Source organism: Megalops cyprinoides, chromosome 2, assembly GCF_013368585.1.
Source record: "Megalops cyprinoides isolate fMegCyp1 chromosome 2, fMegCyp1.pri, whole genome shotgun sequence".
NCBI classification, from domain to species: Eukaryota; Metazoa; Chordata; class Actinopteri; order Elopiformes; family Megalopidae; genus Megalops; species Megalops cyprinoides.
Window position 1 is genome coordinate 43,328,033 of NC_050584.1, and position 12,627 is coordinate 43,340,659.

Genomic DNA, 12,627 nt, shown 5'->3' on the forward strand with positions numbered 1-12,627 from the left:
CGTTCCTTATCCTTGAAATGGTGATCGTTTTCCTGTGTTGTATGTACACTTCAATCCAGAGTACCTAAATACAGAAAACAGTACAAAAACAAGTAACATGAAGATGAATACTGGAGATCTCAAATTAGTCTAAGAAAATGTACACCAACTTCATGTGAAACATGTTAAATAAATACTTTGATGTGGAATGTTCTGGAGAGTAACAATGCTGCTGTAGTAGTTACTGCAGTAGTTACTAAAAATCCTAACTACTACACAGTGAATATGAAAGCGATTAAAGCAATGAATGACACATACCTTCAAGAAATGCAAACTCGTCAATGGCTTCAATAGCATTGTCTGTCGGGGAAAATGTGACACATGGAAGACTTACAGAAATGTTGACAGCACTAACATATTAAAATTGTAAGTTAGAAAAATGTGAAAATAAGTATAAGTTTACACATCTAATACTCACCTAGATCCTTCCTTTGCAAAGTCTTCCGCTTTCCTTGTTGGGCATATACAAGTGCATCCTTGGCTATCATTTCAACAAAGAGTTCCTGCCAGACACCAAGTTGCTTTATTATTCATCACTGCTGTTCACATAGCTTTACCATTAATAAACTCATCCGCCCCTACGCTGGCGACAGCATTACAAAGCTGTTAAAACTATTCATCAGCATGCCCCCATGACCGGATATTTCTTAAGTACTTGGGGTATTTCAGGTGACGTTCTAGTTATATCTATTATCCGTTATTCCTTAGTTTACCAAGTTCATGGTCTGCGGTATAGCCACCCAGCAAGGCAGCACCTGTATCTCAATTTAATGATACATCCGGCTAACTACGTTAGCTACCTCGCAAATTGATGTGTGGCCCCAGCTACCCAACAAACGTCAAAGAAACTACGATGCAAACCAGTAACGTTAGCTGGCCAACTAGCTGCCAAATGTTATGGGTGTAATGAAATCATCAAAACTTAAAATGATGGCAAATTACCGTAGCTTTCGCGATGATAAACACAGACTCCTGGCTGGCCAGCGACACGTCAGGGTCGGCTTTCATTAGAGCTTTAATTCGGGCCAGTGGTAATTTAGCCAGACGGTTCTGAGACGTTGCAATGGGCCCAGGTTGCTGACTGCTCTCCTCCTCTGGATCTTGTTCCCGGGCCTCTTCCTCCACTCCACAACGGTCCTGCTCACCTTCTACGGACGCTACGGGCACTGCTACTGCTGCCGCCATCGTGCTTGTACTGTAATCAACGCAACACATGGAAAAGGCTTTCCATCCGTAGACTTGCACTAACTCGGTTACTTAACGTTACGTCGTGTCTCGGGTTTACTACGTAAGTCTTCTTCGAGAATCACAAATACGAACGTCGCTCTCCCGCCAACAAAAACTCCGCCTTCTCATATGACGATACAACTACCGGTTGGTTAGTGAAGCGATCCGCCCACCGATACATGCTAGAAAGCGGAATGCAGCTGTAATTAAACGGAGTTTAGAGGTGAAGTGGAATCTGGGAATGTAGCCTATATTAAAGTAGAGTTGGGGCTAGTTTCATTTAATTTAAATCAGATAAATGAATGAATGGAAAATCGGGCATCTATTTCTGTTAGGATTTTTCAATTTATGAACTGAATTTCAGTTAATCTCCTTAACTGACTAAAATCGGTCCCGACTCTGTTGGAAACAGCTTTGCCTTCCCCCCTTACACATTTGAGACAAATGTCATGGTAGAAGGTGTTTATATGTAGCGTTGCTAAACAAATAGGACTTTTAGTTAGAGTGAAAGGGAATCTGCAGGGTGTTCGTGTTTTGGTGTTAGTTTTCCCCTGTAATTCAACCGTTTTATAAGAAATTGGTTAGCCAGCAGCATATGAGAATTGGAATTATTTCTGCCGCTTATGTATTAAATATATGCAGGTTGCTGTAAGTATGACCTTTTAAGCCCTTCTCGCAATACAGAACATGATGGTGATTGAGAAGGAGCTTATGAAAAAGTAAATCGGTTAATTTGTTTCCATAGCGTTGTTACTCTTGTCTGTATTTGGAAGGTCTTACGGGTATTAATACATCCTACTAATAGGATTGCTTCGTGGTGATGTGCGCAGGTTGATCACTCTGGCTCTGTGGTGAGTCGGGCTGTGCACATTTCGTTTAGCTAGCTATTAAGAAAATGAGGGATCCGCAGTTACCAGGTAATTCAAAACTTACTTTGAGTTATTGATGACCATTGAGTTTAATTTATTTGAGGTGCGTGTGTTTGTGGATACATTTTTGTCCTGTAGGCCTATTGTGTCTATGATGCCGCTGTGAGAAATCGACCATTATTTTCTTAGTCATTGTGGTGTATACAGCAGTGTAATTTTTGTTAAGGCATGTATTGTTGCGGATGAAGTGAACACGCTGTTGTGGCTAAATATTTTTATTCTTCTATGGAAAAAGTTATATGAACCAGATTATGTGCATTCACTTATCTTGTAGTTGCTGATGTTGGCGTCTAATTTGCTTGTTTAGGAAATAGCTTGTAGTTTTGATTATTTTAAACATACTTTCTTCAAAAGGGTGTTAATTGTAATTGCAGTGGTAGTGAGCTATAGCCTCCATACAGTGTGGCATTGCACCAGTGAGACCAGCCATAGGGGTTGAAACATAAAAAATAACCCCACTAAATTAATGTTCAATACCATGCAAAAAGTGTCACACTCATAATAAAGGCCCTCTGGTTCGTTGCCATAAGTAATATTTTCCTTGTTATTGTTCCATGAAAATTCCAGAACATAGGTAAAGGAATAAAAATATCTCATTCCACACTTCCCATTCAATAAAAGTAGTTCAGCATGCTTACTCTGATGTATTTATGGAACACTGACCTAAGATCTGTATTGCCTAAAATAGTAATCCTAATCCTAACCTGCTTTGACTTCCAGTGGAAGTAGACATCTAGAAGAATGATGATGGAGGCAAGTTTGAGAATCAGTCCCACTGAGAGGCATTGCAACAAAATTCTGTAATTTAATATGTTTCTTACTCACCCCAAATTTGAAAAGCCTGGCATATAGATAATCACAATTTATGATTAGTGAGTAGTCTGTTAGACAGACAGCCCGAATACAGAGGAGTCTTCTGACTGTGCTGCAATGGGTGTTTGGGTATGATGGCATCTGATAGTTCTCATTCACTGTCATTTGTGTAAGGTCATTTGTATCTATGTCCACATCTATACCTATATCTATAAATTCCTCCATTACTAAAAGCCTACCCCTGGCCCTAATCCGAGTTTACAGCTGTAAATGCAAAGAATATCTTGCCCAATGAGGGAAGAGATACTGTCTGACCCACAGCATTTTAAAGGTTTAGAGCTTTCATTAACATTGTTGGGTAAGGATGTTACAAAGAAGAGAGTGACAAAGAAATGAAACAAGGATTTGTTATTATACATGTTACATCACCTTCAGCCTTCAATCCTCTGTATTTCTCACATGTAATGATTAGTGTTGAACCTAATGTCTGACAGAAGGACAAACTTAATCCTTTAGTAATTATTTCTGATCATTGAATTTGTTGGTATAGGTTAGGTGTGTAAGACCACCCAACAAGAATAAATAAAATGGCTTTAAAAGCTACTTGGGGCAAGAATGTAAAAGGAGCATAAAATAGTAGAGATAGATACAGTGCAATACTATGGTCTTCCACATCTCTCTGACAGTGAAAGTTGGTGCACAGTCTCAGGGAGTTCCCCTCTGATTAAATTGTCTCAAATTATCTCAGCCAGCACTTTGTCTCCTTTGGAGCAGTTTTCTCAGTCTAATACTGGCATTTTCCATCACTGGCAGAACTTCTGCCAGGGAAGTCCTGTGAAATACCAACTGGTTATCATCAACAGACTTCCTCCACTTTAGTTACTGCTGTGAGCAAAAGGAAAATAGACTGGAAATGGACAGGATGGGAAAGGGTATTGAGTGAATATGCCAAGCTTGGCCTTAGGGTTAGGTTTATCCCGGGGCTTCACACATGCCCTAATGTGTCATGTTGATTGTTCTACTTTTGTGCCAGCCCAAACCTACATTATCTCTGCTCAAGTTCCATGGGTAGTAAGTACACAGTCGTGTTTATAAAAGCCAAATATCCATGAGATATTAATATTGAATAAATATTTGTATATCCAAGTATAACCAGACATATGAAGCATAATATGTGTTCTGCAAGATGCAAATGGTGATGTTATTTATGTTTATGAATAGTTTATGAGCAAAAAACAACAAAATAAAAAAGGCAACACAAACTAAAACAGACACTGAACCACCCTGAATCATCATTTCCCCAGGTCTTTTTGCTCTTTTCTCACTCACCAGCCTCTCTCTTGTTGTAATGCAGGAGTTTGTGTATATATGTGGGTCCTTTTATACCTATGTGAAATGTAGATCATCATTAGAGACAGCTTGTATCACACAATAAATGCTAAGTGTTGTTATTGATGTTACCATATTCCATGGGTAGTTGTTCTGTACTGTCAAATCACTAACCCTTTAAGCATAAATCTTTGCATAGGGACTTTAAATGCAGCAAATGTCATTAAAATCCACACTTCAGCAAGTATAACTACATTTTAAAAATAGTTAACACAATTTTTATTTAATTTGTCATTTACACTGTAAGCCGTTCAGCAGAGTTCTCCCAGGAGTGCTCATGGGAGAACTTATAATGGTGAAACATCGTGCATGAAATAAAACCAAATGACCTCTGTTCTGTTGCAGAGTGATATGCTTGTCATTACATCTTTTATGATATGATAGTATGTAATGTAATTTTATTAGATTACTTTTCATTTTTCATTGGTATTACAGAAGAGGTTACCAGGTCTGTAGATGAAACGCTGTGTTTTCTGTTGGCATAAAGAATCCAGATATTTGATATGTTTTCCCTCTTTCTTCCTCTCCCTTATCTTCTGCTTGTGGCCTCAGGGAACACTGCCCGACAGCCATGGCTGAAGTGCAGGGAGGAGAAGAAGGTGAATGTTGAGATGGCTGCTAAGGAGATGAGGAGTGATGCAATCTAACCAAAGCCAGTCACAGCTGAGGAACCGCCGATGATATGCTCCCCCTTTGAAAAGGTCATCTATGACATGGCCCACAGTGAAACGGTCGCTAATGACATCACTCTGGGGAGACGGGCTGGCCTCTATGAACTACGGGGGGAGATAGGCACTGGCAACTTTTCCCAAGTGAGGTTGGGGGTCCACATCCTGATCAGAGGTGAGGAAGACCACCTATTCTTTGCTGCTGCAAAATAGTGGGTGACCAGATAGTGTTTCTGAATAACGGCATTTGTAAAGTTACCAAGTGTTATTAATGTGCAGCATATGCTGGTTTCGCATTCCAAGTGAGATTTAATTAATATAATTTTCAAATATTATTCAAACTAACCAGAATAAAGTCAATATAAAGGTAAAGTTTTGGGAAAAACAAATTAAAATACATTGTTTAACACAACAAATTTGATAACCAGTGTTGTCACCGTATTACACTGTATTGGGCAAGTGTGCTGGTCTTACCTTTGAGGTCAGTGGCAAAGAGCCCTTTCTCCTTTGGAGTCTGATGCCAATGGCATATTACCTCCCTCCCCTGCCACACACAGTCTCTGACAACAAAATAAGAGGAGGGATTATAAGTTAGTGTCTCCACATGCCAGGAGACAAGGGATAGTCTCCTCAAATACAGTACTACTTAATACCCGTAGATCCCCCAGACGCCTATCCGTAAACAAAGTCATGTGTTGCTCGTCTCTTTCATTGTTTTGAAGACAGTCAGAGATGCCTTCAGGAAAACAGCAGGGCAGAAGAGGGGGTTTCATTTAGTTCCACTTAATATTAGTTTTAGAACCACATATTTTACAGGATTTCAATAAGACATCAGGAAGCTTCAAGTGATATCATTCCTGTTGCCATTCTTGTTCCCTTTCCTTCCTTTTCTTTCTCTCTGTCTTTCTCTTGTGGCACTCAGAGAGGGTCGCAGTCAAGATTCTGGATAAGCTTCGTCTGGACAAGAAGTCACAGGGGCTGTTTGCCTCAGAGATCTCTTGTATGGAGAAACTGTCTCACCCCAACATTGTGCGTCTGTATGAGGTGATGGAGACAGGAAAGCACCTGTACCTAGTGATGGAATATGGCAGTGGAGGGGATCTCTACTCCCGCATCAGCACCAGGGGGCGCTTGTCTGACCTTGACAGCAAGTTCATCTTTGCCCAGATCGTGTCTGCAGTCAAGTACATGGTGAGCCCTCACAAGACAGTAGATATCTGTCAAGGGGAGAAAACTGTGCATAGTGCTCTGTTCTGGTATTTGTATTTTTTGTATAGAGGTGTCAAGCCCTACTAAATTGACAGAGTTCATATGATTTTTAGCACCAACTACATTGCTATAATTCACACACTAATAATTAGTACTTATTATTCATATTACGCACAGATTAATATTGTGGCACCCCCGCTATTAAAACCAATTGTTTTTTTGGTTTTTTTTTGCAATAGATTGCCCTCCCATCCCAAATAAATCACAAGCCATCCTGTTTACTTTTGAGAATGAAAAATAAACAGACAAAAATAATAAACGTAGGTGCAAATAAAATAATGTAATTTTGTACTTAAATAATGCTTATTTATGTAGAAATTTTGTTTAATTGTAATTACAAATGTACATCCCACTACCATTTCTTATTCCTTGAGTGTGGCATCTCTTTGGTTTTAGTAATACTTTGGCCCTCCGTGTTAAAATGCACAATCACTTCAGCTTTGCCATTTCCTTAAAATGTGTTACTCCAGATTTTCAGCTCCCAATCCACTCCAACATTGTAACCATGTTGAATCACTATGCAATTAATTATAATCTTTCCCCCCTGCCAGGCCTCATCCAGTGTTTTAGTCTTTTCGCTTTTTTCGAATTCACTGTTTTTTCATTCAATAAGATGTACTTTATTACAAAATCTTTGGAAACAGCCATTGTTACTGTCAGTAATAATGATTTGCTTTTACTTTGTGTCTCCAGCATGACAGCAACATCGTTCACAGAGACCTTAAGGCAGAGAACATATTTTACACAACCAGCTACTGCATTAAAGTAGGAGATTTTGGCTTCAGCACAGTGAGTGGTCCTAATGAAGTTCTTACCACCTTCTGTGGCTCTCCACCATATGCAGCACCTGAGCTCTTCAAGGAGAAAGGCTACGTGGGCCGCCATGTAGACATTTGGGCCTTGGGTGTCCTACTGTACTTCATGGTGACTGCCACTATGCCCTTCTATGCCAACAACCTGAGTCGGCTCAAGCGTAGCATCCTGCAGGGTTCCTATGGCATCCCATCCCACGTGCCTGATCCCTGCCAGCAGGTCATCAAGAGCATGCTGCGGCCTGTGCCCCCTGATCGCCCCTCTGTCACCCAGCTTATGATCAGCTCATGGCTTAAAGGGATCGACTACCCCAAGCCTTATCCCGCCTTCTGCTCAACACCCTCGGTTCTGGCCGAGCCCTTGCGGGTCCTTTGCAAAGAGGAGCAGGAGGTGAGGTCAGCCCTGCTGTGCCTGGGAATTACAGACACTCACCTGCAGAACAATGCCTGCGCTGACTCTCGCAGCCCTGTCACGGGGATCTACCGGATCACACTACATCGCATCGAGAAGAGGAGATCCGTGGAGGATGTTGGCTACTCTGCCTTGTACCCTGATGACTTCCAGCACCGAAAACGTTGTACTCGAGCTGCAGGGGCTGTTGAGAAGCACAATCCTTCCGCCGTTTGTATCATCCTGTGAGAGTCACGGCAGGGGGATCACAGTGTCTGCTGCAAAGCTTTCATGCTGTAGAGGTGCATAGATCCTGTGGAATGAAAGGCACGTTTTCTTTACAAAAGGAATATCTAGGTGAGTGAATATTCATTATTGTCAATGTCAGGGCAACAAAAAGGAGACTGGTTATCATTATTCACTAACAGAAGTTTAGCAACTTCTGCATTGTAAATTAGTGTGAATATGTTTAGTAAAGCAGTGTGATTTAGATTCAGTTAATGAAAGGAAGTTGAGTCTGACTGTGTTGCTCTGATGTGTTCAAAAACACTCCCACTGACAGATGAATTTCAAGGAAATCCCCAGCCAACGGAGACAGGTTACATTTCCTCTAGATATATAGCACCCTCTTGTGATCACAAGAAGTTCTATAGCTTAAAGTGGAACTCTTGATATGATTTATGATGTGTAGACATGTGAAAAATCATTCCTTGTGTTCTGTGGCAGTCAGTTGTGTAGATTTTGCAATAGTGTTCTCTGCCCCCGTCATGCCTTTCTTGTTAAGACGGTGTGGGCCTTTCTCAAGTGCTGGCTTGCAGCCCAGAGCTTCTCTTTAAATCGAACTGCAATTAAAATAGAGTTAGAGGTACAAATTGCAGTTAAAAAGAAACATTGACTGTTTTTCAACAGTGATATTTAATGTTGTGGTTCCCCTGTATAGCTGAACAGATGGTTGTACAAGTTAGTTGTTTCTCACAATAGGGTAATAGCGAGTAAGGGGCTGATTTAGGAAAGTTGCCACGGTATCAGCACCTTTAAACATGACTGAACAAGTAGAAAATAAATTTGATAATCTTTTAAAACTGCTGCCACATGTTGCAGGTGCTATAAATTAATACATTTTTTACGCTCTCCATTGGGCATATTTTTTCTTGAGATGTAGCCTATGGCTGTTTTCAACTGCAGTTATGTACTTTTTTATGTGATAAGTGCGTATGTTACAGTATTTTATTCTGAATATAACTATTGACATCCTATTTGCCAATAAATTAATCTAATCTAATTATGTCAATATTTTAATGGCCTAATGGCATCAAACCTTTATACACATATTTTTCATTATGGATTACTATGCACTTGAGCTATGAGATCAAAAAATAAAAATGACATAGTCTTGCCAAAATCTTTAAAATTTTGTCCATACACCTATTGCTAAATAGCCATAGAAATAGTGTATATGTGTATGTATAAATATTATTTCCTTTTTAGATAATTGAAAGACAAATATTGTTGAAATACATTTCCATGTTCCAACAGGAGGCATTGCACTCCAGCAGCCTCTCGATCCTCATAATAATGTACAGTAATGGCCCTGTGCCTACAACAGACTGTTTGGTTCAGTGGTTGTTTAACAATGTAAACCGCAGTAACAGTATTTTACATGCTTTCTGTTGATAACGTTAGTTTTAAAAACAGTGTATACCACTTTATTTTGTGTCAAATACTGAATTAGTCTTGTAATACAGTGAATTAAAATATTGCACAGGTTTTGTGTAATTCTTTTTTTGTGTGGTGTTTTTGTATGTAGTCACATAATTTTCTTTTTGTTAATTTTTTTGTTTTAAAGTGTAGTGTCAATTTCAGTTGCTGTAATAATAACTTGGCTTGTTACTAAAAGCTGCGATGATCTTACAAATGCTGAAAATGTTTTTTCCTTCTGAATCTCTACAACAGCTTACTCAGAGGTGAACCTTCATTACCTACGCCAGCTTCTCTGAATGAAATCAGTTTTATCTCTGCACTCTACCAGTTCATGCATGTATGTACTACGTAATTTCAAGTTCAGTGGCAGTCATTTTTTATATATTTTGCAATAGTGTGCTCTGTCCCCACCATGCCTTGTTCTTGTTAAGACAGGCATATACAGAAATTCAATCATAGAAACCGTAACGTTTGAACTACCTGGGGCATGTGCCAGAGTGCAGTTCTGACTTGAAATCCACCCTGTGAATTTATGACATATACTTTTAGTTTTAGATTAGTTTAGTTTTAGTGTATGTATATCAGGGTCATTTAAAATAATTTACATTTACATTTACATTTATTCATTTGGCAGATGCTTTTATCCAAAGCGACTTACATAGGTTACAGTTCTTTACAATGTTATCCATTTATACAGCTGGATATTTACTGAGGCAACTGTGGGTTAAGTACCTTGCCCAAGGGTACAGCAGCAGTGTCCCAGCGGGGATTGAACCCGCTGGGATTATTGAAAATAATGAACAGGCATTGGTAAGATAAAGATAAAACTGAATTTTATGCCTTTGTAAATGTTTGGAATGCAGCTTTGGGAGTTCAGTGTTTGAAGCTGCTGGATCGAATTACATATTGGAGGTAATAAATTGGATCAGTGTGCACCCATTACACTATGTTAAAGTGAGCATCAGAAGACACTGATTACGCTAATGATGTATGTATGTTTTTGAAACATAATGTATTTAAATAAACAATTTAGGTTATTAATGGAGTGTTTTGACATCAATTTAAGTAACGCATGGCAAGTCATTCCTATCATTTTAATTAATCCTGTAATAATGGGTCACTATTCATCTCAAATACATATCACTTGATGACTGTTAAATCATTGTTCAAAATCTGTTTTTATATATTGGTCACAGTCTCTCATTCTATTAAACAATAGTGCCTACAGCTTAAATGGTCACTTATCTGTCAAGAGCATGACTGATGAAGCACTGTTTGAAATATAGTAAAAGGAACTTCCTGATTCCTGTCTGATGTTCAAAAAAACTGGACAGAAAAAGGGAAACTACAGTTAGATATGAAGGCCACATTTTCAATCGAAGCACAGAAACACAACCTCGACCTCAAATCTGTTTGTGAAATCAGGGATGATTGTAGCTCATCATCTGACAATCTTTGCAAAAGTTGTTGAAACAAATGCCAAATTAACAAATCAAAATAGATGAAGGGGTTTAGACCAAAAAAGTTGACAGTCTGGTCTATACTATACTACACACAGAAGTATAAGGTATTTATGGCTGAAATAAACAATATATAATACAATATATATGTTATATACAACAATCTGGAATTTAATAACTCCACATTGGAGTTGGCAAGATACAAAAATAGTGGCTATTCAAAGAACCAATAAAATTTTACATTTGCAGAACTCAGCTTGTTTATGTGTTATGAAAAAAAAATGATCACATACCCCTAAAATACACTATTATTACTCATCACTAAACTTTCACTCTCCCAATTGAAATTTGAATCAAATTTACACTGGAATAAAATAAACACCACATGGGTTCCATTTGGTTACCAAAGGACTTTTGTTTAGTTCATCAGTTTTGATGTAATTAACATAAATTATTACTGCAGTACCACTACCGCTGCAGTAAAGAGTAATGCAGAAGAAACTTTCAGGGCACTGATTTAGCCGTATGGTTTCTCACAACTGTATGTGTTGTTGCAACAATGTTTTTGACTGCAGACAGAAAGAGAGTGAGTCTTTAATAAAATTATCCCACTCTCTTTTGACTTTTGTGGAGCGAGTTCAATCTGCTAATCGTAATGGAATACCCGATTCCCAGGTTGTACTAAGAGATTCATTCTGTGAAAATGTACATCACCATGTGCTCCATAGGGAAATGAAACGTCTGGTGTGCCAAAACTCTGTCCTGCTTTTACTTGATGTTAGAAGGGAGGCCATTCATTGAGTGGAAGAAGGACAGCAGGTAGGGTTCTTCAGTGCATGTTGCATGTGTGGCCCAGGAAACAGTCTCATTTACAGATTTGTTAACACCAATCAACTAAAAAGTATAGCTCTCAAACAAGAGACACAGATTTTATCATTAAACCACTAGCTTATTCTGATAACAGGAATAAGGGCATGAACCTGTGGGGAGGAGCCCAAGGTTTACTCGTGCTACAGATGGTAGGACTACATGTTTGAAATGTAACCAAACAGGACAAATATGGGAAAGGAAAGGAAATGGGATAATAACTGGAGCTGTTGTTGGGTCAATGGTCCCGGATTCCATGACATCTTTAAAAACCATAAACTTTGGTCTTTGCTAGAATTTACCTGATTGCCAGGAGGACTGAATAAAAGCAGTTAAATGTCACATGCTACTGCTGGGGCAATCTCTAACAACAAACATTCAAAATTTTAAAAAAAGTAATGATTAGAAAAAAAAGATGATTTCTCATAAGGTATTAATTTTGGTATCTAGACTGGTAATATCCTAAGGTAGTACTGAACACATGGTGACCCAGTTTGATGATTTGTGTTTTGACCTCTTGTCACCAGAAGCTGTTCTGTACTTGTCTTGTATTGGATGTGCCCTAAATGTGCTAAGCTTCATTTGATCTTTTCCCAATACGTTGAAATGTGTCTCTCCCACAAGTCCATGCAAGGACAATGAGGAATTTGGCAAACCTTCCTTGTTTGAATGTTTTCCTGGAATTATCTAGTTTATTTAAGCACATCGAGGCTGACACTGTGGGTTTGGTATTTGCAAGGGCATGTTGAATAAAATTTGGTGTGACGCATGATGTAACTGCAAGACAGAATGACAATTTGTTAAATGTATTTATGATGAAGGCACATATTTCTGTTTCCTCCTCTTTATGAGTTCTTTATTAAATTATTCTTCATTGATGAAGGTAAATATATTTTATAAAACAATGCAAGTGGAGTTGAGGTTGATTATTACTCTTCAGAATGAATGCTTTTTAGTCTCTTAAATCTACATGGAATGTGCTTTTTCTGTAATTTTGAGTTATGAGTGTACACAAGGATTTCAAGCTATTCACATATTAAGTCTACCAGAAGAAAAAAAAGT

General features: G+C 38.6%; 2 protein-coding genes across 2 annotated transcripts; one reads left to right on the forward strand and one right to left on the reverse strand.

The window, feature by feature from the left end:
• pole4 (polymerase (DNA-directed), epsilon 4, accessory subunit) lies at positions 1–1,307 on the reverse strand. Its single transcript, XM_036522771.1, has 4 exons — positions 982–1,307; positions 458–542; positions 298–339; positions 1–64 (listed from the first exon to the last, which is right to left on the reverse strand). The coding sequence occupies exons 1-4, from the start codon at positions 1,252–1,254 to the stop codon at positions 51–53; spliced, it is 414 nt and encodes a 137-aa protein (XP_036378664.1). The 5' UTR covers positions 1,255–1,307; the 3' UTR covers positions 1–50.
• Positions 1,308–2,936: 1,629 nt separating this feature from the next.
• On the forward strand, positions 2,937–7,786 carry LOC118771301 (serine/threonine-protein kinase NIM1). The gene is made up of 4 exons (XM_036519260.1): positions 2,937–2,948; positions 5,051–5,240; positions 5,988–6,256; positions 7,028–7,786. The coding sequence occupies exons 1-4, from the start codon at positions 2,937–2,939 to the stop codon at positions 7,784–7,786; spliced, it is 1,230 nt and encodes a 409-aa protein (XP_036375153.1).
• Positions 7,787–12,627: the final 4,841 nt, after the last annotated feature.

Excerpts from the sequence above, each read along its gene's own strand:
- LOC118771301 (XM_036519260.1), top strand. Across the intron at positions 5,241-5,987 it reads GGTCCACATCCTGATCAGAG|AGAGGGTCGCAGTCAAGATT; the intron begins GTGAGGAAGACC and ends TGTGGCACTCAG. Across the intron at positions 6,257-7,027 it reads TGTCTGCAGTCAAGTACATG|CATGACAGCAACATCGTTCA; the intron begins GTGAGCCCTCAC and ends TTGTGTCTCCAG.
- pole4 (XM_036522771.1), bottom strand. The coding sequence starts at position 1,254 with ATGTGTTGCGTTGATTACAGTACAAGCACGATGGCGGCAGCAGTAGCA. Across the intron at positions 543-981 it reads TTATCATCGCGAAAGCTACG|GAACTCTTTGTTGAAATGAT; the intron begins GTAATTTGCCAT and ends GGTGTCTGGCAG. Across the intron at positions 340-457 it reads TTTGCAAAGGAAGGATCTAG|ACAATGCTATTGAAGCCATT; the intron begins GTGAGTATTAGA and ends TTTCCCCGACAG.